The 27,287-nt window shown below is 54.9% G+C and overlaps 1 protein-coding gene across 5 annotated transcripts in view; it reads right to left on the bottom strand.

Moving 5' to 3' along the window:
- TJP3 (tight junction protein 3) overlaps positions 1–26,345 on the bottom strand; it is a 30,162-nt gene extending 3,817 nt beyond the window's left edge. Inside the window, exons 1-16 of one of the 5 annotated variants that reach the window (XM_061190735.1) lie at positions 26,133–26,345; positions 14,381–14,801; positions 13,109–13,165; positions 12,884–12,993; positions 12,046–12,148; positions 11,430–11,778; positions 9,659–9,762; positions 8,440–8,599; positions 8,054–8,162; positions 5,576–5,634; positions 5,273–5,339; positions 4,971–5,127; positions 4,022–4,130; positions 3,641–3,878; positions 2,839–3,050; positions 1,617–1,712 (exon numbers count right to left, since the gene is read on the bottom strand). In XM_061190735.1, the coding sequence (XP_061046718.1) occupies positions 1,617–1,712; positions 2,839–3,050; positions 3,641–3,878; positions 4,022–4,130; positions 4,971–5,127; positions 5,273–5,339; positions 5,576–5,634; positions 8,054–8,162; positions 8,440–8,599; positions 9,659–9,762; positions 11,430–11,778; positions 12,046–12,148; positions 12,884–12,993; positions 13,109–13,165; positions 14,381–14,494 (2,044 nt within the window). In that variant the 5' untranslated portion in view covers positions 14,495–14,801; positions 26,133–26,345. Of the gene's footprint in view, positions 1–1,616; positions 1,713–2,838; positions 3,051–3,640; positions 3,879–4,021; positions 4,131–4,970; positions 5,128–5,272; positions 5,340–5,575; positions 5,635–8,053; positions 8,163–8,439; positions 8,600–9,658; positions 9,763–11,429; positions 11,779–12,045; positions 12,149–12,883; positions 12,994–13,108; positions 13,166–14,380; positions 14,802–17,478; positions 17,669–26,132 lie in introns of those variants that run through there. The other 4 variants (XM_061190736.1, XM_061190739.1, XM_061190738.1 and 1 more) reach the window with 4 other exon arrangements.
- Positions 26,346–27,287: the final 942 nt, after the last annotated feature.

Here is a 27,287-nt window from a genome sequence, read left to right as displayed (position 1 = left end):
CAAACTGAAACTCTGTCCCCATGAAACACTGACTCCCCATCCCCCTCCCCCAGCCCCTGGCCCCCACCATCTACTTCCTGTCTCTGTGGATGTGACTCCTCTAGGGACCTCCTGTGAGTGGAATCAGGCAGTGTTTTTCTTTTTGTATCTGACTTATTTCACTGAGCATCATGTCTTCAATGTTCATGTTGTAGTGAGTGTCAGAATTTCCTTCCTTTTTTAAGGCTGAATAATATTCCACGGTGTGCATGGAGCACGTTTTATTTATCCATCACCTGTCGATGGACACTCGGGTTGTGTCCATATTTTGGCTGCTGTGAATCATGATGAATCTTCATGTACAAGTATCTGTTCAAGTTGCAGCTTTCAGTTCTTTTCACGTCACAAAAAAATTGTTTTAACTTCTTTTCAACCATTGAAAACATATCAATACCATTCTTGGGCTTCCCTGGTGGCGCAGTGGTTAAGAATCTGCCTGCCAATGCAGGAGACACGGGTTCGAGCCCTGGTTCAGGAAGATCCCACATGCCACTGAGCAACTAAGCCCGTGCGCCACAACTACTGAGCCCGTGTGCCACAACTACTGAAGCCCGTGCGCCTAGAGCCCATGCTCCACAACAAGAGAAGCCACTGCACTGAGAAGCCCGCGCACCTCAACAAAGAGTAGCCCCCACTCGCCGCAACTAGAGAAAAGCCCACGCGCAGCAACGAAGACCCAATGCAGCCAAAAATAAATAAATAAATAAAAGAGCCACACCTATTTCAAAAATAAAATAAAATTAAATAAAGTATATCAATACCATTCTTTTTTTTTTAAATTTATTTATTGTTGGCTGCCATTGGGTCTTTGTTGTGGCACGGGGGCTTTCTCTAGTTGCAGTGAGCGGGGGCTACTCTTCGTTGCGGTGCATGTGCTTCTCTCATTGCGGTGGCTTCTCTTGTTGCGGAGCACGGGCTCTAGGCGCACGGGCTTCAGTAGCTGTGGCTCGCGGGCACTAGAGCGCAGGCTCAGTAGTTGTGGCACATGGGCTTAGTTGCTCCGTGGCATGTGGGACTTCCCGGACCAGGGCTCGAACCCGTGTCCCCTGCATTGGCAGGCGGGTTCTTAACCACTGCACCACCAGGGAAGTCTCTGAATACCATTCTTAATTAGCAGGCTGAGTAAAAACAGCCATATTTGGCCCAGGAGCTGTAATTTGTTGATTCCCTACTCTAGCTTAATTGTTCCTGCAGTTCTTCATTTTTGGTCTCCTCAGGAGACCCTGTGTATTCATTTGATGCTGTGTCTATAGCTCAATAGACAAATCTCTTGAACAAACAGACTACTGGCAATTGTCCAATTGGCTCCATTGGCAATGGCTGCTTGGTGAACTGTGTTAAGAAGGATTCTCAGGCTCTATCCAGGTAAAGGGTGGCAAGATTGATTGAGGATGTCTGGCCCAGGGGTTGGAGGGGGTGCTGGCGGCTGATCTGCCTCATGTTTGGCATGGTTGTTCTAACTCTTTCCCCCAAACAGCATCATTAGCAGCCCCCTTATCAAGCTGCCTCAACCCCAGGCTGGGAAAGGGTTATGAAATGATTCACCAATGAGGTTGCTATGGGACCTGGTTTCTCACCTGCAATTTCAAACTCGTCAGGCATCTCAGCAGTCAACTTCTGCATAGCAATGTCAGCCACGGGTCCCAGGATCACCACCGGGCGCTTGAAACTGGCTGCGGGGCAGAGAATCAATGACAAGAATCAGGATCCCATGCGGGGCAAAGGCTGCTAGCCTCTTGTGCAACTGTCTCTCCACTTTCTCCATAGTGGATCTAGCCAGGCCCATAGCTGCCCAGCTAAAGACTACAACTCCCAGCCTCCCTTGAAGCTAAGGATGGCCATGTGACTACATCCTGGCCAATGGGATGCAAGCAGAATGATGTGTGAAATCTGGGTTGTATCCTTCAAGGGAAGGTGTGAGACCTCTTGGCCTTCTTATACTGAGACTGTTACTTGAAAAGGAAACTTCTTGTTTATACAGTTTGGGGTCAGAGCAGCTGAACCCAGCTAACTCAGTGATTGGCAACCACCATTACAACCCTCAGGCCACATCCGGTCCACTGCCTGTTTTTGTAAATAAAGTTTTATTGGCACAAAGCCATATCCAGCATGTCCCCTCTCTCCTGCCTTCCTGCAGAGTTGAGTCATTTGGACAGAAACCATCTGGCCTGCAAAGCCTAAAATAACTGTCTGGCCCTTTGCAGGAAGAGCTTGTTTGACCCCTGGCCTCACCAATACTCCCTTTTACCAGTGAGGAAGTGGGTGCAGAAGGCATCTTGGCCGGAGAAAAGCGAGTAAGCAGACGGCTCTTTACACCTGACCCTTCTCTCTTTTTCTCCTCTCCTTCCAGGCCTCTCTCTTGCTCTTAAAAACTCGATACGTTCAGATTTCTAAACTTTCGTTGCCTCGGGGTAGAAATTAAGTACGTAGCCTTTTATGTTTGAGTCTTTTTTGTCTGGAGGAGGGACCAGCAGCTGGAAAGCAGCTCAGCCCTTTCCCGTCCTGAGTCACCTGCTATTTTCTTTAAAAAGCCTCAGCACCTGGTTTTAATCCTTCTGCCCTGAGGCTGTGGGCAAGAGTTTAATCTCTTCCCTGCCTGAAATCTGAATGAGGTGTATTTTTACCTCTGGTTCTCCGGTAGGGAAAGGATCTATGTGCTGGTTTTGTGCATGTGTATTTTCATCCTAAAGTAACCAAAAGGGGGTATTTTGGGTGGAAGGAGAGAGGTAAGGATTGTGGCTTCGGAACACTCTTACTTGAGGCCTCCCCCCCCCCCCGGCCCCTCCCACCCTGGCCCACCTTCTCGCAGCACCACGCGTTCATACGGCGGGTAATGACCCTGTCTGGTCAGAGCCGACAGATCCTCGCGGCTCCGATGGGTGGTCTTCTTGGCTCCCCGACGAAGACCCCGCAGCCGCCAGAACTCGGCCCGTGTGCTGGAGCCCGCTGAGGCTCCAGGCCCGAACCCCGCGACCCGCTGGGCAGCCTCCAGACTGGCCAGCTGCTCCGCCCTGGAGAGAAGAGAGGAGATGAGTGAGCACTGGGGTCCAGGATCACAGCCCCAAAGATGTCCAAGGCCTAATCCCAGGACCTGTGAGTATGTCACCTCTCACGGCAAAGGGGACTTTGCAGGTGGGGTTAAGTTGAGGCCCCTGAGACGGGGATGACCCTGGATTCCCAGGGGGCCCAGCGTCATCCCAGCGTCCTTATAAGAGGGAGGCGGGAGGGTCAGAGGCAGAGAGAGACGGGAGATGCTGCGCTGCTGGCTGTGAGGATGCAGGAGGGGCCGCGAGCCAGGGATGCGGCGCCTCTAGAAGCTGGAAAAGGCGGGAACTGATGCTTCCCTGGAGCCTCCGGAAGGACCAGCCCTGCCCACGCCTGGATTTAGCCCCATCAGACTCATTTCTGACCTCCAGAACATGAGAGGATAAAAGTGTGTTGTTCAAAGCCCCTAAGTTTGTGGTAATTTGTTACAGCACCTGCAGGAAACTCATACAAGCACTGACTGGTCAGCCCTGAGCCTTCTGCATGGCTCCCCAGAGTGAATCACCAAGGATGCTAAGTAGTGATGCTGTGCCCTGTTCCAGTGGGCGGTCCCCACCTGCTCTGGTTGGGGATGATGCCCCGCTCTTTCTCCCGGAGGTCACGCCCCATGCGCACCGCCAGCCAGTGGCCTCCGCGGGCATGGCTCTGCCCAGGGCCAGGGTACAGCGTGTCCAGCACGTGGAAGACGTCTCCGCGGGTGAAGCCCAGGCCAGACGGCGGGCTGGGCTCCATCTCAAAGTGCATGCGGATGTAGAAGGAGTCGCCCACGCGGGACTGCACCATCTTCCGGAAGACTGTAGACACGGAGGTTCCGTGAGCTAGCAGGGCCACCGCCCAGACCCGACCCCTCCCCAGGGCCTGGCCGTGGATCCCAGCTCCACTCTCACAGACAAACACGCTCTCACACACTCACACACATACACTCACACACACTCACTGTCCTGCTTCCGCTGCATCACCAGCTCCACCTCCTCGCCCGGGGGCAGCTCCAGCAGGAACTGCACAGCCTCCTCCCGGGTCAGGTTCTGGAATGGAGTATCATTCACCTGCCGGGAAGTGGGTGCAGGGGTGGGACAAGGGCACAAGATCCCAGCTCTTCCTCCAGACGAAGCCCTCCACCCAACTCCTTCCAGAGCTGCTGTCAAGAGCCCCACAGATTGGGGCACGGCTTTCCGAAAGGGGCACTGCCCTGTGGCAGCCTGGGCATCACACACACACACACACACACACACGTGAAGGTCTGGCCCAGAAACCAGGATACAGGGAATGCAATCAGTACAGGCGTAACCGAGGCTCTGTGGGTTGTCAACATCAAGACATGGGAACGAGGGGTCACAGCTGTGACAGGACCAGGACACTGGTGAGAATTTTGTGATACTTGAAAGAGTCAAGACAGACATGGGGTCGTGACAGGGACACAGTATACAGACCCGGACAGCAGGTCACAGACACTGATGATCATGGAGTTAAAGACACACCACGAAGGCGTGACCTGGATAAGGCCACGACCCGGACACGGGAGACTGGAGGTGGCACAGAAAGGGACTGTGGATGGACGCAGGGATCAAGGGTGCGGCCCAGGCAACATGGTCAGGACACGGTCAACTCAGTAACACAAACAAGGAGACTGTGACATCGATAACGAGGCAGTGACCTGGGAAAGGTCGCGAGCTGGACATCGAGGTCATGACATTGACAAGAAGGATGTGACATGCACAAGGTCATGACCCAATCATCAAGGTCATGCCCCAGGCTGGGAAGCCTTAAAATGTTTGAATGTCTCTGGGGGTCTTGCCAGTCCCCAGGGGGTCCCCGGGGGAGGACACACAAGCAGTAACAGATTCGGGTACCACCCAGCAGGCCCACCACCAGCCTCCCCCACTCACCTGCAGAATCTCATCTCCCTCCTGGATGCCCTGCCCGTCAGCCGGGCTGCCCGCCTGCACCCCGGACACGAAGATGCCCACGTCATTGCCTCCGGCCAGCCGCAGCCCAATGTTTGCGCCCTTGAGGAAGCGGACCACCCGCGAGGCGGGGCTGTACCTGAGCAGTGAGGCAGAGACGGCGTCAGGCCGTGGATGGGAGAGCCCCACCCCCATGCTGGTGCGAGAAGGCAGGTGATGGGAACCAGGAGGCAGCCCCATGTGTGCGAGTCCTCAGCTGGGGGGCTCTGTCCTGGGGCACATACCCGTGGTCCTCCACACTCTGACCGCTGGGCACGCTGTGCATGTCACAGCTCCTTTGCCTCGGGGAGTCTGAAAGGGAACAGCCAGTTTTTCCCGAGCACGCTGACTGGTCCAGCCGCCAAACCTTTGCTGGGGGGTGTCCCTGCCCCTCGGAATGCAGCCCCCAGCCCCCCGCTTCTTCCCAGGGAACTGTCCCTGGCCTCTTAGGTCCGTGCCAGCCTTCCCCGCTCTGCTCAGTACAGCCTCATTGGCTGCGATCAGAAAAATCAGAGGAGGGGTGCTCAGAGTCACCACCCTCTGCTCACCTGGTTCTGACGCAGTCCTAGAATCCACTGAACTTTCCTGCCGAAGCTGGGGGCTCTCCCTGGTGGGGAACAGATTTGGGGTGAGGTGGGGGTGGGGGGATGTTGAGCAGCAATTTTTAGAAGAATTTTAATTTATCGGCACGTGGGTTCTAATCCTGGTCCTGCCCCTCTGCAGCTGTGTGACCTCCGGCCCTCTGCTTCCCCTCTCTGAGCCCCAGTTTCCTCCTCCGAGCCCTGGGATGGCTGAGTCGAGTCAAGGCCTCAAAATGAGATGAGCCTGTGACAGTCATGTTTATTGTTTTAATATTAGTGAAAAGTTATAGAAAGTGCTCTTGACCCAATGTCTGTGTCCCCCCCCACATTCATATGCTGAAGTCCTAACCCCCAGTGGGATGGTCTTAGGAGGCGGGCCTTTGGAAGTGACCAGGTTTAAATGAGGTCATGAGGGTGGGGCCCCCATGACGGGATTAGTATCCTTATAAAAGACACCAGAGATCACTCTCTCCACCATGGGAACACACAGCAGGAAGGCGGCCGTCCATGGGCCAGGAAGAGGCCTTCACCAGGAACCGGCCATGCCAGCACCCTGGCCATGGACTTCCGGCCTCCTGCCTATGGTATTTTGTTAACAGCCCGAGCAGACTAACACAGAGTTAAACCACAGGACGGAAAGAAAGTTCCCTGCAAAATCAACCCACTGTTAGCACAGAAGAGTTACTTTCCAGATCTTTCAGTTGCTTTCAAAGAAACAGTGAGGAAATATATACTTCTGAAAGAAAATCAAGATCAGGCCATATGTTAGCATTTCTGACATACAGCCTGTGAACCCCCAGTGCTGAGTGACTGGGGGTGGCGAAAGACACTTGAGAATGATGTACCCCCAGCCCAGGTCTCACGGGGCAGGTTTAAAGAGTACAGGGTCTGCATCGGAGAAACACATCAAGCTACTTGGAGCCGTCTGTCCACAGATCCTTCTGTGTGCCCATGGAATCCCTGGGAAGATCACACAAGAGTCCCCCAAACCCTTTGAGATGCTGCCCTGTGTCATTCTGCAATCCGGTTCATTCACCATACACAATGCCAAGTACATTTTCCCAAGGCCTTTTCAATATACTCTTGGAGACATCCTGTTTCATGGCTGTCTAATATTCCCAAGCAAGGATTATATTATAACAATCGTAATAAAGAGCATTCACTATGGGCCAAGCACACACACACCATCTCCTTGTGCCACCGCTAGTTAGTGCCCTAACTAGTGGTGCAGTAAGATCTGGGGCCTTGGCGTGGGCCCTCCTCTGGCCTCTAAAATGGACCGCAATGACCCCCACCTCCTGGTCCTCCTGCCAACAGCCATGCGAGGGAGCTTAGAAGGGGATCATCCACTCCCAAAAGCCCACAGCCCTAGACCACGTCTTGACTGTAACCTCACAAGACCATGAACCAGAACCACCCAGCTAAGCCATCCCCAATTCCTGACTCTCAGCAACGGTCAGATAATACATGTTTACCATTGTTTCAAGCGGCCAGGTTTGGGGGTCATTTGTTATGCGGCTGTAGATAACAGATACAACCCCCTACTTCACAGGGGACTGCAGGCTTAAATGAGGTGCCTGTTACCTAATCCCCAAGTGTTGTGCAGTCATGTTTTTTAAGGCACTGAATTGTGTACCCTCAAAATTCATCTGTTGCGGTCCTAACCCCCAGGATCTCAGAATGGGACCTCATTTGGGAACAGGGTCATCATGATGTGATTAGTGAACTTGAGGTCATACTGGGGTGGGGAGGCGTGGCTAATCCAGTCTGACTGGTGTCCTTATAAAAAGGGGACATCTGGACACAGAGACACACACACGGGGGAAGATGACATGAAGACACACAGCGGGGAGACGGCCACCTGGAAGCCAAGGAATGCCAGAGGCTACCAGAAGCTAGGAGAAAGGCCTGGAACAGATTTTCCCCTAAGAGCCTTGAGAGGCAGCGTGGCCCTGACACCGTGACTTGGGTCTTCAGTCTCCAGGACTTTGAGACAATAAATTTCTGTGGTTCTAAGCCGACCAGTTTGTGGCACTTTGTTACTGCAGCCCCAGGAGACTAACAAAGTAACTGCCATTCTGTCCCTTTTATAAACATCATCATAACGAATAAGCATCCTCTAATCCCTGCACACAGCTGTGGCTATTTTGCCCCCAAGAGAACTCTCTAAAAGCCTTGCTCGGTGACAGGGCTTATGCATTTTGAAGTCTTCTAGGGCTTGTTGTAAAATTCTGTTGTCCCTTCTGCTTTAAGTCCACCCATATCTGGTTCTCCCAGGACCAAGAACCCTGAGCCACAATAAGGAGGCAAGAAGGACTGTGTGCGGAAGGAGAGGCCTCTTCCAGGCAGGCCGCCATGACTGCACCCTCAAGGCTACCCCATGTTGGAAAAGATAGGCCCATTTTCCCATCCCACTTGGCCATTCTAGCCGATGAGGTTACATACATGGGGGAGCTGGTTCGGCTGGCGTCCGGACTCCGCTGCCCATGCTGGGGTGGCGGTGGTACATGGGATGGTGGCGCCTGAGACAGTTCTGACCCGAGGTCTGAGATGTCTGCGGGGGAAAGCGTATCTCAGCCACGGGCATGCCTTCCAGGCTGCCATTTCACAGAGGGGCACATCAGGCCCCTCTAAGCAAAGGGGCCCAGACCAGAGTCAGACTCAGCTGAGGGCCTCCAGCCCTAACTTGCTGTGTGGCCTTGGGCAAGTTTCTGTCCCTCTCTGAGCCTCTCAGGGCCAGGCTTCCCAACTCCTGCTTGGCCCTGCCTGGCACAGCCTGCCTCCCTGGCCCTCCATTTGAACCTCCCAGGGCCGGCCTCTTGGCCCCTCACCCTCCAGAAGGGAGCTGTCGCTGTCGCTGACGGCCGGAGGGATATTCACCAGGAACTGGCCTCGGTCCCTGAGCACCAGCAGAGTCAGTTTCCCTTCCGACTTCTCGATCAGTTGCCGTGTGTCACTCAGTGACAGATTCTCACTGGACACCCCGTTGATCTAAAAGGGATCAGGAAGGAGGAAGCAAGTTCATGAGAGATAGGGGATACTAGAAACAGATACCTTGGTGAGGGGGACTAGAAACACACAACCCTCAGGGGTTACTAAAAACAGACATTCTCAACAGAAAATGATAGAATTGCATTCCTGCTGTGAGAGGAGACTATGCCAATAACTGACCTCCAGAAGAATTCTAGAAACAGACAATTTTCTAAGAGGGGTGGGGGGGGGGTGCTAGGGAAAAATTAAAAATGGATTGACTCTCATTTCCCCAGAGGGGGAAATTTCTCAGGAGACACTGGGAACAGATATTAGAAACAACTCTAATTGGGGGAGAGGGAGTAAATACTTAGATACTAGAAACAGACAATCTCTAGGAGGTACTGGAAACAGACATCTAGAAGTGGATTAGAAACATACAATTCCTAGGAGGGATTTAATGTCATCTCCCCTCACCAGGAATCCATTGCTAACATTTTCTCTTGGGAATGTCTGTTTTCAGTAACCCTTCTAGCCCCCAGCCCCACCTCCAAGCTCTGTTTCAAGTGTCAGCCCCAAACTACTAGAAACAGACAATTCCTCAGGGTCACTAGAAACAGACAACTCTGAGGAAACTCTAGAAACAATCAACCAGAAATGATTTGGATATCAAACACTAGGAATCACTAGAAACAGATTTTCAGGGGAGGAGTCTAGAAGGAAACCAAGCTCTTAAGGCAGAGCTGCTCCTCAAAGCCTGGTCTCTGGACCATTAGCATCCAGGCACCTAAGGCAGGCCCATGAATCAGTGCTGTAGCCAGCAGGTCATGTGATTCTGGGGATACTAGAAACAGACAACCCAAAGGGGGTGCTAGAAACCGACATTTGGCAATGGATTTGCAGCAGATGTGGGGAAGGGGGGAAAATCCTGCATAGCCATCTCCAACCTTTGTGAAACAGGCCACAATGCAGGAGGCAAGTAGTTCAGAACCAGCTCTGCTGACCGTGCCATATGCCTCGGTAACACTGTTACCCTCTGGCCCCAGTCTCCCTGCCCCTTGACAGGAAGCCTGGGCTCACCTGTAGGATGAGGTCTCCTTCCTGGAGCCTGCTGTTCCGGCCAGCCAGGCCCGATTCTGTGATGTGCTTGATGAAGATCTGACTGCCCAGTTTGACCCCGAAATCTGTGGGGGGAAGAGGAGGGAAACTGAGGCAGGGCCTGGGTTCTGGGCTGCCAGGGGCTCTCAGACCTCAGCCTTCTCACCTGCCCTCAACCATCCCACCTTCCAGGCTGCTGTCCTGCAGGGAGGGGGCAGGCTTCAGCCTGCTGCCCCTTTCCAGCGGGCACTCTCCCCCTGCAGGTGCCTGTCGGCGTGTGACAAAGCAGACCTGGTCCCCTGTAGTTGGGGGAGATGGAACACACAAGCACCCGGTGATGCTGAGCACTGGGAAGAGAAAAAGCTGGGGGACTTCCCTGGTGGTGCTGTGGTTAAGAATCCACCTGCCAATGCAGGGGACACAGGTTCTAACCCTGGTCCGGGAAGATCCCACATGCCGCGGGGCAACTAAGCCCGTGTGCCACGACTACTGAGCCCGAGTGCCACAACTACTGAAGCCCACGCGCCTAGAGCCTGTGCTGTGCAACAAGAGAAGCCACTGCAATGAGAAGCCCGCGCACGGCACTGAAGAGTAGCCCCTGCTTGCCTCAACTAGCGAAAGCCCACGTGCAGCAACGAAGACCCAAGGCAGCCAAAAAGAAATAAATAAATTTTTTAAATAAATAAATAAATAATTAAAAAAATAAAAAGTAGTAAAAGAAAAAAAGAGAGAGAGAGTAAGCCAGGAGGTGGGGAGAGTGGCCGCGGAGGGGCAGTTTGGGGACAGGTGGTGGGGGATGGCCTCTCTCAGGGGGTGACGTCTGAGCTGGGTCTTGGATGAAGCAAGGGAGCAAACCCTGCAAGGGTCTTGGGAAGGTCATTTCAGGATGGGGGGGGGAACAGCCCATGCAAAGGCTCTGGGGCAGGGATTCTGATATCATTGCACAGCAGGCACCTGAGAAGGAGCAGAGCCAGGCTGTCCCTTCCCAACACCCTGACGACATCACCAAAGGGGCTTAGGGGTCACAGCCCCAATACTCAGTGACATCACCATGAGCGTTTTCAGGATTATTAAAATTACAATGTGGGGTAGATATCCCAGTGCCATTTGTCACATCATGACCAGAATTCCAAGGTCACAATACTGCCATTGACTCAAGACAGGAATGAGAGATCACGTCCCTACTGTTCTATACCTACTAATCCCTTGACAGTCTACTGATGTCATGATGTGTGAGTTTCCTGTTGCTGTACCAAACTGCCACAAACTTAGTGGCTATAATACAACACAAATTTATCTCATAGTCTGAAATGGGCCTCCACGGGGCTAAAATCCAGGTGTGGGCAGGGCTGATCCTTCCGGAGGCTCCAGGGGAGCATCGGTTCCCGCCTTTTCCAGCTTCTAGAGGCGCCGCATCCCTGGCTCACGGCCCCTCCCCCATCCTCACAGCCAGTAGCGCAGCATCTCCCGTCTCTCTCTGCCTCTGACCCCCCGCCTCCCTCTTATAAGGACCCTGTGATGACACTAGGACCCTCCGGGGAATCCAGGGTCATCCCCATCTCAGGGGCCTTAACTTAATCCCACATGCAAAGTCCCCTCTGCCCTATAAGGTCCTGGGACCAGGATGTGGGTATCTTTGGAGGCCATTATTCTGCTGACCACACACCATATGTGATCAGATTTTGGGGCAGCAGTGCTGCCCGTTCCCGGAGATGCCAAGCCCCACTGCCGACAACGTGGCCCCCACGCTCACCATCACTGTCTCTCCTCCGCACCAGCACGGACTTCACGGGCCGCATCTGCACGTCCTGCCGCGGCAGCCGCTTGAAGCCAGACACTAGGGCCAGCCCGTTGGCCTCGGAAGCACCGCCTGGGCTCCTGCGCCCATGGCTGCCGGCCCGGCTCCGGCGACCTGTCCTTGGCCGGCGGGAGCGCTCGCCCCAGGAGTGGCCAGAGCCGCTGGACGTGTCACCCTCGTAGCCCTGGCCGTGGTCAGCCTCGTCCAGCCGCCGTGGCCCATCTTCCTCGTCCGAGTCCTGGTGTCCCCGGCCAGAGGTGGCCTTGGTGGTGGGCAGCTGGACTTTCCGGGGACGCTTGACTGTCTGTTAGGGCAGGCAGAGATGGTCGGGGTGGCAGGGGGCAGCTCAAGGCTTTGCCCCATCCCATGGGGGACCTTGGGGAACCCTGGGGGACTCTGGTCCCTCTGGGCCTTAACATCCAAGCTGTGAATGGCAACAAGATTCCACTTGCTTGGGGAAGCTTATACTCATACTGCCCATGGGCAGCAGGACCAGGGGGAGTGGGGTTCAGCCAGGGGCAGAAGTGCCACCTGAGCCAGGGGCTGCCTCTCCCACCGAGCCCCCACTCACAATGTTGGCCACTTTTGTGCAGGTCTTGAGTATCTGAATGGCGAAGGTGGAGGTGACACTCTCCATGGAGACCCCATTCACCATGACGATGTGGTCCCCTGTCCTGAGGGAGGAGGCCGGGTCTCAGGGAGGAGACATCACCCAGGAGCCCCTCTCCCCAGGCCTGCCCTGAGGGCCCCTGGCAGGTACCCCCACGTGTACAAAGCCTGGTTCTGATTCACTGGTGTCCCCAGACTCATGAAGACATTTATCCTTCTGGGCCTCAGTTTCCTCATCTGTAAAATGGGGCTGATCGCAGAACCCACATAATAGTGAAATGCAATCATAGAACATAAGCTGCAATTACACCTGGTGTCCCTGTACCCCCTCACTTCTTTCTCTCGGGCCCCCTCTTCCTGCTTTTCTCCCCTTCTCTCCCTGTCCGTTTCATACTCTCTCTCTCTGAAGCTGGTCGCTGATTCTGAGCTGAGCCATATCACCCGTCAGCCTCTTGGGTCCCAGAACCATTTTCCCAACATAACTCCCAGGAGCCTCCTACCCCCAAGGGCTCAGGACACTGGGTCTCTCTCCCTCCAGCCAAAAAGAGGTTTCCAGGATATTTGCTCCAGGAGCATCCTGGGGCCACTATGACCCCCAGAACTCATCAGAGGACCAGTGCCTTGAGGAGAGTGGGGGCTAGTCACTGACTGTCCCGCTGCCAGCTCCAAGCCCTGTACTGACAGAGCTGGAAGGCGCCAGGCACTTTCCAGCCTCCTGGCTTTGGCCCACACAGTTCCCTCCTCTTGATGTGTCCCCCCACCCCCACCCCCGGCCGGAACCCAGCTGCCTTGACACTCACTGTAGCCGGCCCTCAGCTGGTCCTCCGGGCACCACATCGGACACAACCACTGATCCACTGGGCCGGTCTCGGCCACCAGATATTGCAATGCCGAAGCCTTGGCGGGGGTCCTGAGGGGGGATGAGAGACAGAACGTGATTTTGCTTCTCATTGGGACAAAGGCTGTCCTGCAGGGACCAACCCATCATTCCCGTCAGCACCCACGCAGAGAGAGGGAGGCCCCACCTTGCTGATCGTGGCTGTGTGCTGTTCCCAGATGGTCAGCTCCTCCATGTCCAGCACCTGGTGGGAGGTGACAGGGAAGGTGGACATGAGGTCTATCAGAGCAATCAGGGGTCCCCATACCTGGGTGTGGAGCCTGGCTCTGACACTCCCATGGCCCAAGTCTGTGAGTTAGTTGCTACCTCTCTTGAGATCTCAGTTTTCTCACCTGCAAAATGGACTTAAATCAGTGGTTCTCAATCCAGGACCATTCTACCCCCTCCCCCAGAGGGCACTGGGTGGTATCTGGGGACATCTGTGGTTGTCATGACTGGGGGGTGCTCCTGGCATCGAGGGGGTGGGGGCCAGGGGTGCTGCTCAAACCCCTACGTGTAGTGCACAGTCAGACCCCACCACAAACAATGATCCATCTCCAAATGTTAATAGTGCCATACTGTGGTGGGAGCAGAGGAAATGTGAGTCCTTGTCACTGTCCCTCTGGAAGGTCTGGCTCAGTCCCTGCCGGGGGGGGGGGGGGGGGGGGGGGCGGGATCTAGCAAGGCCTGCAGACACAAGGGTCTCACTCTGCTCCAGACACTCAGGGCTCCTCGATGTTCCTCCCACACACCAAGCCCGGTCCTGCCCCAGGACCTTTGCACGAGCCATCTCCTCTGCCTGGATCTCTCTCCCCCCAGATCTGCACCTGGCCCGCTCCCTCACCTCCTTCTCCCAACCACCCTGTCTGGAACTGGAACGCTTGCCATCCCACAACAGACCAGTTTATCCTCCTTTCCCTGATTCCTCGTTCACAGAACTTGTGATCCCTTGACACTCTCTAGATTTTTAAAATCTGGTCACTGCCCTTCTCCCTCTAGAATATTGGCTTCAGAGGTCAGAGATTTTTATCTGCCTCAATCAAAGTTTAGCCTGAGTGCCTGGATCATAGGAGAGATTCTAACTATCTAAGGAATGAATGAATGAATGAAGTGCTTCCTTTGCACCAAGCACTTCACAGGTAAGATCTCATTTAATCTGCTCACTAAGGGGCATTCTATTATCCCCCGTCACAGAAGAGGAAAGCCAGGCACAGAGAGGGGAAGTCACTTGCCAAGACAACAGAGCAATTGGAGGGTGGGGCTGGAGGGTGGGGCTGCGGGGCGTGGATTCTGTTATTTTCAAGCCCAGGGTATAGGTGAGATCACAGGCTCCGGGAGTAGAGGTCACTCAGCCGGGAGATACTGGCAGAAGGGGGGGATGTGGAGCCCGCCGGGAAGCCAGCCCCCACCCATCCCTTACCTTCTGCGGGGCTGTCCCACTCCCCCGGGGACCTTGTAGAAATGACGCTCCCTCCCCAGCCTGGTTGCCCAGCTCAGCACTGCGAGGGCGGGGGATTCCCTGTGAGCCCTCCATTGGTGTGATGTGTTCCGGTGCCTTTTCTTAGAGGTTCCCAGGAGAGCAGCATTCCAGGCTCCCCGGAGGTAGGAAGGGGGCGGAGAAGAGGGAAACAAAGCCAAGGGCAGGGCCTCACGGACACTCCTGGGAGCCAGGTCTGCTCTCTCAACTGAGCCTCAAATCCTGCAGTCTGCCCTTTGCTGGCTGTGGTGGTGCCTCTCCAGCCTCATCTTCCCCATCTGTGAAATCACCCCCGCCGCCCCGTCTTTCAGCGCTGAGGTGTGGAAGCGGGCACGGAGTCATGCACGAATAGAAAAAGGAGCCTCTGGGAGAGATGACAGTGTTGTTGTGAGAAGTAATAATAATGACCTTCTTCCTCTGCATAATATTACTAAGCAACACTATTCCGTGCGCTGCCAGCGAGCGCATTGCACGTACCCATTCATTTACCCCTGAGTGACCTCAGAAAGTGGCACTTCTCCTATTCCTGCTTTCCTGCCTTACAGGGGAGGAAAAGGAAGCCCAGAGAGGTTCAGTAACTTGCTGGAGCTCACACAGCGCTCCGCAAACCTTGGCAGCCCATCCCATACCTTTAATCTTAACCACCGGGCTACAGTATCCTTCTGCTTTTTTTTTTTTTTTTTTTTCCTTCTGAACTTATTTTTCAGAACAGAACCTTTTCACTTGCTTTGATTTTATGCTTAGTGTCATTAAACGGCCTCCCAGAATTTTGATTTCCTGGCCTTATTTTAAAAAACAGCCCACAGGGGCTTCCCTGGTGGCGCAGTGGTTGAGAATCTGCCTGCCAATGCAGGGGACACGGGTTCGAGCCCTGGTCTGGGAAGATCCCACATGCCGCGGAGCAACTAGGCCCGTGAGCCACAACTACTGAGCCTGCGCGTCTGGAGCCTGTGCTCCGCAACAAGAGAGGCCGCGATAGTGAGAGGCCCGCGCACCGCGATGAAGAGTGGCCCCCGCTTGCCGCAACTAGAGAAAGCCCTCGCACAGAAACGAAGACCCAACACAGCCAAAAATAAATAAATAAATAAATAAAAATTAAAAAAAAAAAAAAAAAAAAAAAAAAAAAAAACAGCCCACAGGGAATCAGGGCCCCTGAGGGGGCAGGCGCAGGTGGCTGGGGCTTGTCCCAGCTTGTGTAGGTTTGCCTCCATGGATACTACAGGACTCTCCATGACCCATGGGGTCATGCCTAACGCCACATCCCACCTCAACTTAGTTCACCTCCAAACATTTCCCTGGCAGTCCCCTGTGCCTTGTTACCCTCCAAGGATGCACACAGCTGCCACGGACACTCAGGTCTCAGCTCAAACGCAACCTCCCCAGGGGACCCTACTAGACTAGCCAATCTTCCCTGGCACCCTACCTCCCCTCCCTACTTAATTTATGAGGTTTTATTCATGACATCCAAAACCATCTTAAATTATCCTGTTTAATCATCAATTAGTGAGTTTCTGGTCCTTCCTCTTGGGCTGTGAAGGCTGGGCAGGGCTGTCTCTCTGGGTGCGTTGGTGATGGGCCCTCCAATCAGCTCCTTTCCAGGCTTTTGCACATGCTGCGCTCCCTGGCAAACTCTTATTCATCCTTCACAGCCCCAGTGCCATTGTCTCTTCCTCCAGGAAATGAGTCCTCAAGGCCCCCCGCCCCCGCCCCATTTTACGTCTCTGATTACTGGGGCCTGGGATGTCCCAGTCCACCTGTCTCCCCTACATCCCTCTAGTCAGGGGATTCCTAGTGGGCAGGGCTGGGGGCCCTGGGACCCCAGCATTTTCCCCACAAGACCAGGCACGCGGGAGTTTGAGGAATGCGTGAATGGTGGAATAAAAAGCTGATTCCGCCAGGAACTCAACCAGGTACGTCCTGAGGTCCTAGCCTCCTCAGCCCCGCCCCCGTCAAGGTGCGCTCCGAGGGGGCGGGGCCCGGGCCTTCGTCCTCGCCCCCTGCCACGCGCGGGACAGAAACACCGGAGAGGAGACGCCTCCAGAGGGACAGGTCTTACCAAGTCACACCGCCCCGGGCACTTGGCTACCAGGCTGCTGTCTGCTCTCCCCCTCCCCACTCCAACCTCTGGGAACAACGGCGGGGGTGGGGAGGGGGAGGGGAAGGGGGGTCACAAATACTCGAGCTGGGGACTGGATTCTGGGAGCGGTTCCTTGCTGCCGGGAAGGAGGCGGCGGGAACCAGAACTGCCCGGCCCTAGAGCCTCGGGCGGTCCGGCCTGGGGCAAGCCACGTAAACAGCCTAGGCCTGTTTACCCCTCTGGGGCCCGACCTGAGACCCAGTGGGGTGGGTGTGACAAAGTCGATTCAAGCTTCAGCCCTGGAGAGCGAAGTCCCCCCGAGACAGAGCCACAGGGATTCCCTCTCGCAGCCCCGGTCGGCTTGCTCGGTGCAAAACGGAGCTCTCGACGCCCATGTCTACCAGGTCGCCCAAGTGAACGGCTCTGTATACAGTAGGCACCCAATAAATGGGGATCCCCTCGTCCGCAGCCTCGCCGCATTCGCCAAAGCCGCTCCCGCCACAAATGAAGTCCCTGCCCACGGTTCCGCCCTTAGTGCTGAAGCTTAACTCCGCTGATCTCCCGGGAAACCGGGCACCTACTACGTGCCAGGCGCTTTGCAACACACTTTTGTCCTGGAATCCTTCCTACGCCCTTCTATAAGGTGACCATCATTCACTTTATAGATGAGGTTCGGAGACGCATGGATTCACCGGCCCAAAGTTACGCAGAAAAAATGGGATTTGAACCCAGGTCTACCTGCGAAGGCAGACCCAGGACAGAGGAAGCCCCCGGAGGCCGCTTTGGAGGCCAGTGGGCGCGGACGCCTCTGCCCGTGCAGCCTCCGGCTAGCCACCACATTCCTCTGGGCCTCAGTTTCCCCATCTGTTACCTAGGCAGAGGGTGATCTGGGGTCCTGGATCCAGGTCCCAGCCCGGACCCCAGCTCGGTCCCCTCCCCCTCCCGCCCTCGGCGGGCTACTCGCCTGGAATCTCACCGCCATAGTCCACCCGGGGGCCGTCCAGTGCCTCTGCCCCAGGGGGGCCTAGAAACAATTGGCCCCCAACCCTGGCCTGAGGGAGGAGGCTGGGGAGGGTCGCGGCGAAGCAGGTGCCCAGCTCTCGCCCTCCTCCAGTCCGCTCCGCCGCCGGGGCTGCACCTGCACCTCTTCCTCCTCCTTGGCCCCTACCGGCCCCGCCCCCGCCCCGACACGCCTTCGGAACGCCGCCGAGGCAGTCTTCGTCCCCCCTTCCCCTCCCAACACAGGATCCAGGCCCAGGGGTGGGAATTCCAGGCCGGGTTTCCCGCCCAGCTGAGCACTAGCCAGCGGCAGGGCTGGAGACCAGCCAGGCAAGGCTGCGAGGAAGACCCGGCAAGGATTACAGCCGCGTTCGGAACGGAGCCTGCGCTTCGGAAAGTTTAACATCCGCGAAAAACTCTACATGTTGAAATTCAGTAGGGAGACCTGTTGGATTAGGAGCTAGTCAAGGGTCAGAGACCTCAGGAGCATAGGGCTGGTCTTTCTCGGGTCACCCCATCTTCAGGAGGTTTACCCTATTTTAGAGAGAGAAAACGGAGGCCCAGGGAGGCCAGGGGCATGGACTTTCTGAAGGCGCACAGCGGCCGCCTCTGGGCCTGCCCCGAATCCAGTGGTACCCGCCTGTCTTCACACTAGGCACCTGGCTGGGTCCCCAGCTGGGGAGGGCGGGGCGGCGAGGGCGGAGGAAATTCTTTAGGCTCCTCAGAGTTAAGGTCAGGCTTCCTTCTCCTCACCCAGCCTCACCCTCAGGAGCCCGGTCTAGGAACTACAGGACGAGAGCAGGAAACCCTCTACCTGGGGGGGAGGGAGGGAGGAAGTCACCTGGATGGGTGGAGCCACCATCGGCCCCACCCACACATTCCTTTGTGCTTAAAAAAAATAGACCCTGAGGCCCAGCTGTTCCTGTGCCCCACCTCAGGCCAAGGTTGAAGGGGCAAATCTGGGCATAGACACCCCTTCCCAGCCTCATCCAGTCAAGACTGGGCAGAGAGGAACTCCAGACTGTGGGAAGGGGGGAGGCAGAGGGGAAAATGGGGGATCAGGGAAGTGTTCCTGGAGGAGGGGGTATTGCCACTAGGGTTTTTAGGGTTGGATAAGAGTTTGCCAAGTGTACAAGGCAGAGAATATAATCAAAATCTTTGAGGCCCCCAAAGTTGATTTCTCACCACTCCCCACTGCAGTTATCCCCCAAAACCTAGTCTGGAGACCCCAGTTAGCCAAAATCAACCCCTCAAGGGTCCCCAAAGGGCCCCAAGGCAATAAACATTTGCAGAAACCCCCTTCTAAGGACCTGCTTGGAACCTCATGGCTAAAGGGGAAAGCTCAGCCTTTCCCAACATGACCTTGGGTCACCAGCAGGTGGCACACAACATGATTTTAGGTAGAAGAAAGTCAAATATTTTCTAAATAGATGTGTATTTGCTTTAATGACTCATAGGACAAAACATAAATAAGTTCCCCACTGCCACGTGCATGCAGGGGTTCGTGGCTGCGATTACTGGGGAGGACTGGGGAGGAGTTACTGATTGGATGTAGGTCTGGCAAAATCAGACAAGTAAGCTGGCTCATGCTTATTGAGTGTTTGCTTTGCCCCAGCCACTGTTACACAGATATCCACGTGACCATTTTGCAGCTGAGAAAACTGAGGCCAGATGGGTCGAGTGGCAAGCCCAACTAGAAGAGCTGGATTTGGCCCTGGATTTGGCTCTGTTTGACCCCACACCGCTCAGTCTATACCAGTGCTTCTCACTGTAGGGTAATTTGCCCCCCATCCCCCAGCCTGACATCCCAGGGAACGATTGGGCCCCAAAAGCCAATAGTGCTGAGGTAGAGAAACCCCACTTTAAACCCCTCTAAGAAGGGGAGCAACCACCACAAGACACATGGTCTTCCTTCAGCCACCTCACATATTCATGCCCTGCTCAAGAACACTCACTGGGACTTCCCTGGTGGCGCAGTGGTTAAGAATCCTCCTGCTAATGCAGGGGACATGGGTTTGATCCCTGGGCCAGGAAGATCCCACATGCCTCGGAGCAACTAAGCCCGAGTGCCACAACTACTGAGTTTGCGCTCTAGAGCCAGGGAGCCACAACTGCTGAAGCCTGCGTGCTTCAACTACTGAAGCCTGCACGCCTAGAGCGCGTGCTCCACAGCAAGAGAAGCCCCTGCTCACCGCAACTAGAGAAAGCCCGCGGGCAGCAACGAAGACCCAACGCAGCCAAAAATAAGTAAATAAATAAATTTCAAAAAAAGAACACTCAGTGTCTCCCTAGTACCCATCGGATGACGCTGTGCTCAAATGCAGGGCTTTGGAGAAGGGTGCATCCAGTGCTGCCTCACAGGCCAGAGGCGGTGTCATTCATGCATTCATTTTCCCACCTATTCAGTCATTCACTCAACAAAAATATTGCAAGCCCCTGCTATGCGCCAAGTACAGAAACGAGAGGTGATGGGGGACGGAATTCCCGTTTGAAATTGCAGTGCAAACTACAACCAGGAGGGGGCAGTGTGCGCATGGCCGGAAGAGCTGGGGGAAGGGAGGATTCAGAGAAACCTGTGGGATGATCCTCCTCTGCCCCTTCTGAGCGCCTACAGGGAAACTGAGGCCCAAAGTGGGTAGGGACTGGGTTGAGGTCTCCCAGTGGGTCGTGGTCGCCAGGAGCGGTGGGAGCCTGGGGGGTTCGTTCACGCTGGGAGCTTGTGGTCTCCCTGGTGTAGGCTGCTTTGCGAGGCTGCAGGAGGCTGAGGTCTTATCTGTGGCCTAACAGGTCTCACCAGAGCCCAAGAATGAAGCAGCTCTGCAGCCTGGCTGGGTGCTGGCTCATTCACTCGAGGTTTACTGATCGCCCACTGTGTATACCCAGCACTGACGCAGACCCAGTCCCTGCCCTAAAGGAAGCCAAGCGTCCTCAGGGGAGATAGACAATAATCAGATCATCACGTAACAGAAATAACAAGTCCCACCTAGATTTCTGAGAGCATAGGTACAGAGGCACAACCTGGGCTGTGGGCTCCGGGAGGGCTTCTCTGAGGAGGTGGTACTGAGATTAATAGGAGTGACCTAAGTGAGTGGTATGTGGGCAGAAGTAACAGCTAGACCTGAAGGAGGTGAGGGAGGCGCCATGGGAGAGCTGGTGCAAAGGTCCTGGGGCAGGACCATGCCTGGCGTGTTGTAGGAACAGCGAGGAGGCCCGTGTGGATGGAGCAGAGTAAGTGAGGGGGAGAGAGGGAGGAGGGGAGGGCAGGGACGGGACAGGGCAGGTCGTGCAGGTCCCTGTGGGCTGCGGGGAGGACTTGGGTTTTTACCTCCAGGGAGGTGGGACCCTGGAGGGCTGTGGGCAGAGGAGGGGCGGGGCCTGACTCGGTGCTCCCAGGCGCGCTCTGGTGGCCACTGCCGGGAGGACAGACTGGGGGCTGTAGGCGGGAACTGGGGGAGCAGTGAGTCCAAACCCAGAGGCCCTGCAAAAAAAATGTTTTAAATAAACATTTTATTTTGAGGACTTCCCTGGCGGTCCAGTGGTTAGGACTCGGCACTTTCACTGCCGAGGCCCCGGGTTCAATCCCTGGTCGGGGAACTTAGATCCCACAAGCCACACAGCGTGGCCAAAAAACAAAAGAAACATTTTATTTTGGACTAGTTTTTTTTTTTTTTTTTTAATTAATTTATGTATTTATTTATGGCTGTGTTGGGTCTTTGTTTCTGTGCAAGGGCTTTCTCTAGTTGTGGCAAGCGGGGGCCACTCTTCATCGCGGTGCGCGGGCCTCTCACTATCGCGGCCTCTCTTGTTGCGGAGCACAGGCTCCAGATGCGCAGGCTCAGTAATTGTGGCTCACGGGCCCAGTTGCTCCGCGGCATGTGGGATCTTCCCAGACCACGGCTCGAACCCGTGTCCCCTGCATTAGCAGGCAGATTCTCAACCACTGCGCCACCAGGGAAGCCCCTGCACTAGTTTTAAATTGACAGAAAAGTTGTAGATATAATTCAGAGAGTCCCCCTATGCTCCTCAACCAGTTTCTCTCAACATTAACATTTTACATGACCACCACGGTATATTTGCCAAAACTAAGAAACTACATCCTCATCACTATTAACTAAACTCCACGCTGTATTCAGGTTTTACTAATGTGAAATCTGCACCAGGAGCCCATCCAGTATCCCACAGTGTGTTCATGTCTGTGGGATCACGTCTTCTCGGGCTCCGCTCCCCTCGTTCTGTGACCTTTTCCGTCTGGAGGAGACGGGTCAGGGATTTTGTACGATGCTCCTCATTTGGGGTTTGTCTGATGCTTTCCTCATGCCTGGACTGGGGTTATGGTTCAGCCAGAGGGCTCAGGAGGAAGGGCAGTTTCTGGGTGGGGTGGGCTTGCTGATGAGCACAGCACTGAGGAATGTCCCAGAGGTTGGCACCATGCGGGTCCCGGGGCACCTTAGGGCGAGTACTTTGATGTTGGAGGGAGGGGAAAGCGAGGAGGGGTGAAGACTCTTCTGGGGGTGGCTGGAGGGGGTCACAGAGGGTGTCACCCACCCCCCACCCCCTAAGTGGGAGGAAGCCCTAGAAGGAAGCTCCACGGCAGGGGGCAGAGCAGTGCCTGGGGAGAATCCCAGCCCCGCTGCTTCCTGCCTCAGTTTCCTCATCTGTATAATGGGACCTGGTTCCGACTTTGAGCGCTATGATCAGGAAGGTTCACAAATTAAAGCAGCTGGCACGTAGCAGGTGCACAGAAAGGTTTGCCTGGGTGCTCCCTGTAGTTCCTCCACTCAGGCCAGAAGGAGGGAGACAAGCCCCCACTGGGAAAAAATGAAAAGGAGTTATGGTGTCCTCCAGAGCTGGATGGGGACCACCTGCAAAATTGTCTATTTCAAGCTTCCATCGTTGTGTGCAATGGCTGGGGGAAGAACCCAGGCCCCTGACACCTTCCTCACCATCCCTGGTTTCAGTCTGGCCCCTGCACCTGTACCCACACCAGCTCCCCCCACCACACCCCATGAAAGGTCCCCTGAGACCCCACCCCTCATGTTGCTGACCCTTATCTGCCTTGAGGCTGAGCCTGCCACAGCCAGAATGTGTCCTGCTAAAGCACACAGCACTGGTCTTTCTATTCTGTTCAGGATCTTAGGTGGTTCCCCATGAGCTATTCATTCATTTATGGAGCACCTACTGCATACCAGGCACTGTTCTGGGAGCCTAGGACACTGCAGAGATAGAGCTCACAGACCAGCACGGAGAGCAGACATTCAACAAATAAGTCGGGACTTCCCTGGAGGTCCAGTGGTCAAGACTCCGCGCTTCCACTGCAGGGGGCGTGGGTTCCATTCCTGGTCAGGGAACTAAGATCCCAAAACCAAAAAATAAACAAACAGTCTCAGCAATGAGCGTGCAGTTAACAAGCTGTGGCTTTAGCTCAAGAATATTCCATAGCTCCCTAGCATTCGGTCAAGGATATTTATTGAGCACCTGATCAATGCCAGGCTCTGGGTACCCTCTTTAGATATCTGTGCTTCTTATGGTCTTCGAACTATTTTAAAACTCTGTAAATTATAAGAAACTGGTGGTATCTCAAAGGATTCTTGTCCATAGAAATACAAATGAATTTTGTCCCGTGGAGACCACTGATTATTTCCCTGTGGCTATTGACCAGCTTTACAACTATTTGTAAATTCATTTCAGCATTGATTGCCTGTGTGTGTGTTCTTTCTTAATATTCTCTCCTTTTTTTTAAAAAAAATAATTAATTTATTTATTTTTGGCTGCGTTGGGTCCTCGTTGCTGAGCGTGGGCTTTCTCTAGTTGCGGCGAGCGGGGGCTACTCTTTGTTGCGGTGTGAGGGCTTCTCACTGCGGTGGCTTCTCTTGCTGCGGAGCACGGGCTCTAGGCACGCGGGCTTCAGTAGTTGTGGCGCGCGGGCTTCAGTAGTTGTGGCTCGCAGGCTCTAGAGCACAGGCTCAGTAGTTGTGGCGCACGGGCTTAGTTGCTCCGCGGCATGTGGGGTCTTCCCGGGCCAGGGACCAGGGCTCGAACCCGTGTCCCCTGCATTGGCAGGCGGATTCTTAACCGCTGCGCCACCAGGGAAGTCCCAATATTCTCTCCTTTAAACAATCTGTAAAATCTTGCTGGTTCTCATATTAATTAATGAGTTAAGCAAACTCATAAAGCACTTGTTTGTTTTATATTAGTATAGAGTCATGCTTTTACATTTAAAAAAAAAAGATCCCTTAACTCCATTACACCGAAAGCCTTCTTCACTCTAGCATCCAAGGCTCCTCCCTGAGGAGATTCCCAACTACTCCGTCTTACCTGTTACCATCTTCAAGTCCCAGAGCATTCCTCCCACTCACCCTGAACTCTGTCTTTCGTAGTCAGCAAATGCTGTTGGTTCTTCCCAAATCTGTCCAGAATCCGCCCACTTCTCCTCACTTCTGAGCCCCCACCTGGTCCACCGCATCCTCTCCCACCTGGACCAGCTCAGTCCCCTCCATCCAGGTGCCTGGTTACGCCCTCACCGCCCACAGTCTGTCCTCCCCGCAGCAGCCACCAGAGGGCGCCTGTGAGCACCTGAGTCAGGCCTCGCCCCCTCTACCCACAGCCCTCCAGCCTGCAAGACCTGCCCCGTCTCCTCCCTGCCCTCGCCTCCTCCCTCTCTCCCCCTCACTCACTCTGCTCCAGACACACAGGCCTCCTAGCGGTTCCTCCAGCTCGCCAGGCATGGTACTGCCCCAGGGCCTTTGCACGGGCTGTGTGCTCTGCCTGCAATGCCCCTCCCCCAACTACTCACTTCTTCAAGTCTTTGTTCAAATGTCGCCTTCTCAACGAATTCTCCCCTAATCTTTCTACTTAAGACTGTAAAACACCCCCCTGCCTGTTTTACTCCTATCCCTGTACGTCTTTCACTTTTTTTTTTTTTCCTGTAAGACTGACCATCCTCTAACCCAGGATACAATTTAGGATACAATTTACTTCCTTATTGTGTCTCTTGTTTCTTGCCTGTCTTCCTCCACCAAAACACAAGCCCCACAAGAGCAGGGATCTTTGTTTCTCTTGATCACCCCTGAATCCTCAAGCCCCAGAACAGCACTCGGCACACAGTAGGTGCTCCATAAATGCAGGTTCCTTCCCTGGGCACCCCCGCCCCCCCAGTCATGTTCCCCGCTAACCTCAGCCCATTCCAAAGGGTGTCAGGCTCCACCCTGAGCAAACACAGCTCCCCTGGCGCCAGGCCAGACCCGAGGTGGAAGAACAGGAACCCAAACTCCCGTGGTGGACTTTCCCCAGAACTGGGGCCACACAGAAGCCCTGAGCCGGGGAGGCAGGACTCTTACAGATCCTGAAACTGGGGTATTGGCTGGGGGCATAGGCAGCCCCCAGACCTCCCCACTCTCTGCAATTTGACTCCTATCAGGCTGACAGCCCTACTTTACTCTGCAGCCCAGGGCAAGTGGCTGCCCCTCTCTGAGCCCAGGTTCGACCTCCGCAAAACAGGAAGGCAATGGGACATTGCCACTGGCTTGGCATTCTGAGTTTTGATTTGGGGTGGGACAGTTTACCTTGACCCCTGCACGACTGGGAATCTATTACTTGCCCTATCATATGCTGTTCTCAGCAGCCCTGTGACGTGGTGAGTCTTATTATACCCAGATTACGGAGTGGAAAACTGAAGCCAGCTCTATTTGACTCCATGGGTTTTTCTCTCCAAACCCAGGCAGGGTGGGATCTGACAGTAGAGATGTCCCCCCTCCCAACCCCACAGACCCCAGATCTTAAGCAGCTCTGCTTCCCGGGAGTGACCCCAAATGCCAGGCCGGCTCTATACCCTGCAACTGGGACGCTCGTGCCTCCCGAGCCCCAGAGGGCCCTCTTGGGCCCAGACAAAGAGCCTTGAGGCCTTGAGGTGCAATCAGACACTTGGCTGGCTGGGAAGTTCTCTTTGTCCTGCACTTTTTGGGAGCAAATGACCCAGAAAAAGCTCTTGCCACTGGATCCCTGTCTTCTCCTGGGTCTAAGCTTCCTTTGCCCGGAGACCATCCTGGCTCCTTGCCCACAGTCAGCTCTGTTGTGACAACCATCCATCCGCCCCTTCCTGCACTTCTCCACTGGGAGATTTCACCCAGAGAAGAAATCAAGATAAGCAAGATAAGCCTCCCCAGAACCCCCCGTTCTCCCCGCTCCAGCACCTGGAGAGGGGACAGAGATGAGATGCAATTGTCTGAAAACTTGGGGGCCTCTTAAGAAGTACCAGGAGGCCCAGATACCAAGCAGGTGCCAGGCTGCCTCACCTGCCATCTCCCCGCCAGCCTCCCCTCCTCAGTTTGGGGGATCAGAGGCCAGTCTCTGCCCCCTCAGCCCCCCTGCAACAGCCGGGGCCAACAATGACCCTCTGAAGTCTGTGGCTATGGCATCCTGGGCGGGCTGCCAGGGGCAGTAACTGCCGGCCAGATAATCCCTTAGAAACTATGTCAAATGCCCACACAGCAGTGTCAGTTTCCTGCTTTCCGGGGAGCCTGGTGGTGGGGGGAGGTGACAGGGGGCCCAGGACCCCACAGTGGGGAGCCCAGTCTGGGCAGTGCCTTCGGGATGGTGGGCAGATCGGGGTGGGGGACTCACCTGTCTAGGAGGCTGGGTGGCCTCTGGGCAGACGACAGGAGCTAGGGCCTGGGCTTCCGCCTGGCATCAGGGGCGGGGAGGGGACCCGAGGCTTGAGCTCTGGTCTCCCTACCTGTTTGCCCAACTTTGCCGCCCTGTGGTGGCCACAGGCTAGCCGGTCCCTTGCCAGGTGGAACCAGCAGGGCGACAGGCACAGGCAAACCAGCGAGAGTGAGAGAGACCTGGTTGGGTGTGTGGCTCTGTCGCAAGGTGCTCTCACGTGGGAGCAGCTGACCTTAACCCCTGCCGGCCCAGAGGCCAGGGATGCCCAGTCCCGCCCTGCTCGCACTGGCCACCGCTGAGCCCTTGGCATCAGCAAGGGACTGGCTCATGTGGCAGGTCCTTGGGAGACATTTGTGGAAAAATTCAAGGATGAATGAATGAATGGCGCATCCCTGCCCACCCCCCCCATCCCCTCACTGCTCGCCTTGCCTTCCACCAGGCACAGCGTCCCACCGCTTGTGGCAGGGCTGCTCCTTCCCTCCCCGCAGATCTGAGCGCAAATTCTGTTTCTGTGCCACCAAGTGACCGGCCGGATTCCTACACTGAGAATTTTCTATCACTTCCCAGCTGGGCAGCTTTGGGCAAATCACCGGCCCCCCAGTTTCCTTATCTAAAAAAATGGGAACAACGGGGACGTCCCTGGCGGTCCGGTGGTTAAGACTCCACGCTTCCAGCATTGGAGTCACAGGTTCGATCCCCGGGTGGGGAACTAAGATTCCACATGCCGTGCGGCGTGGCCAAAAAAAATATGAAAATAATAATAATAATAAAATGAAAACTAAAATAAAATTTAAAAATGGGAACAAGACTGGCGTCTGCTCCTAGGGTTGTTTCCTACAGTAAAGTGAATGAATGTCCGTCCATAAAGTGGTGAGAACTCTGCTGGGCACACAGTAGAGTTGCACCTTCCAGCTGCGACCCCCAGGTGGCTGGTCTGAATGAATGACATGCAGGTAAAATACACATTGGATTTGGAAGAGCAGCTGTGCAGAAAAGCATGTAAAATAGCTCACTGCTTTTACCTATCGATTCCCTGTAGAAATAAGTTTTGAATGTATTGCATTCAATGAAATATAGTGTTAAAAGTTATCTCACCTGCTTTTGGTTTTTAAA

Source organism: Eubalaena glacialis, chromosome 4, assembly GCF_028564815.1.
Source record: "Eubalaena glacialis isolate mEubGla1 chromosome 4, mEubGla1.1.hap2.+ XY, whole genome shotgun sequence".
Taxonomy (NCBI): Eukaryota; Metazoa; Chordata; class Mammalia; order Artiodactyla; family Balaenidae; genus Eubalaena; species Eubalaena glacialis.
This window is presented reverse-complemented; position numbering and strand designations above follow the sequence as displayed.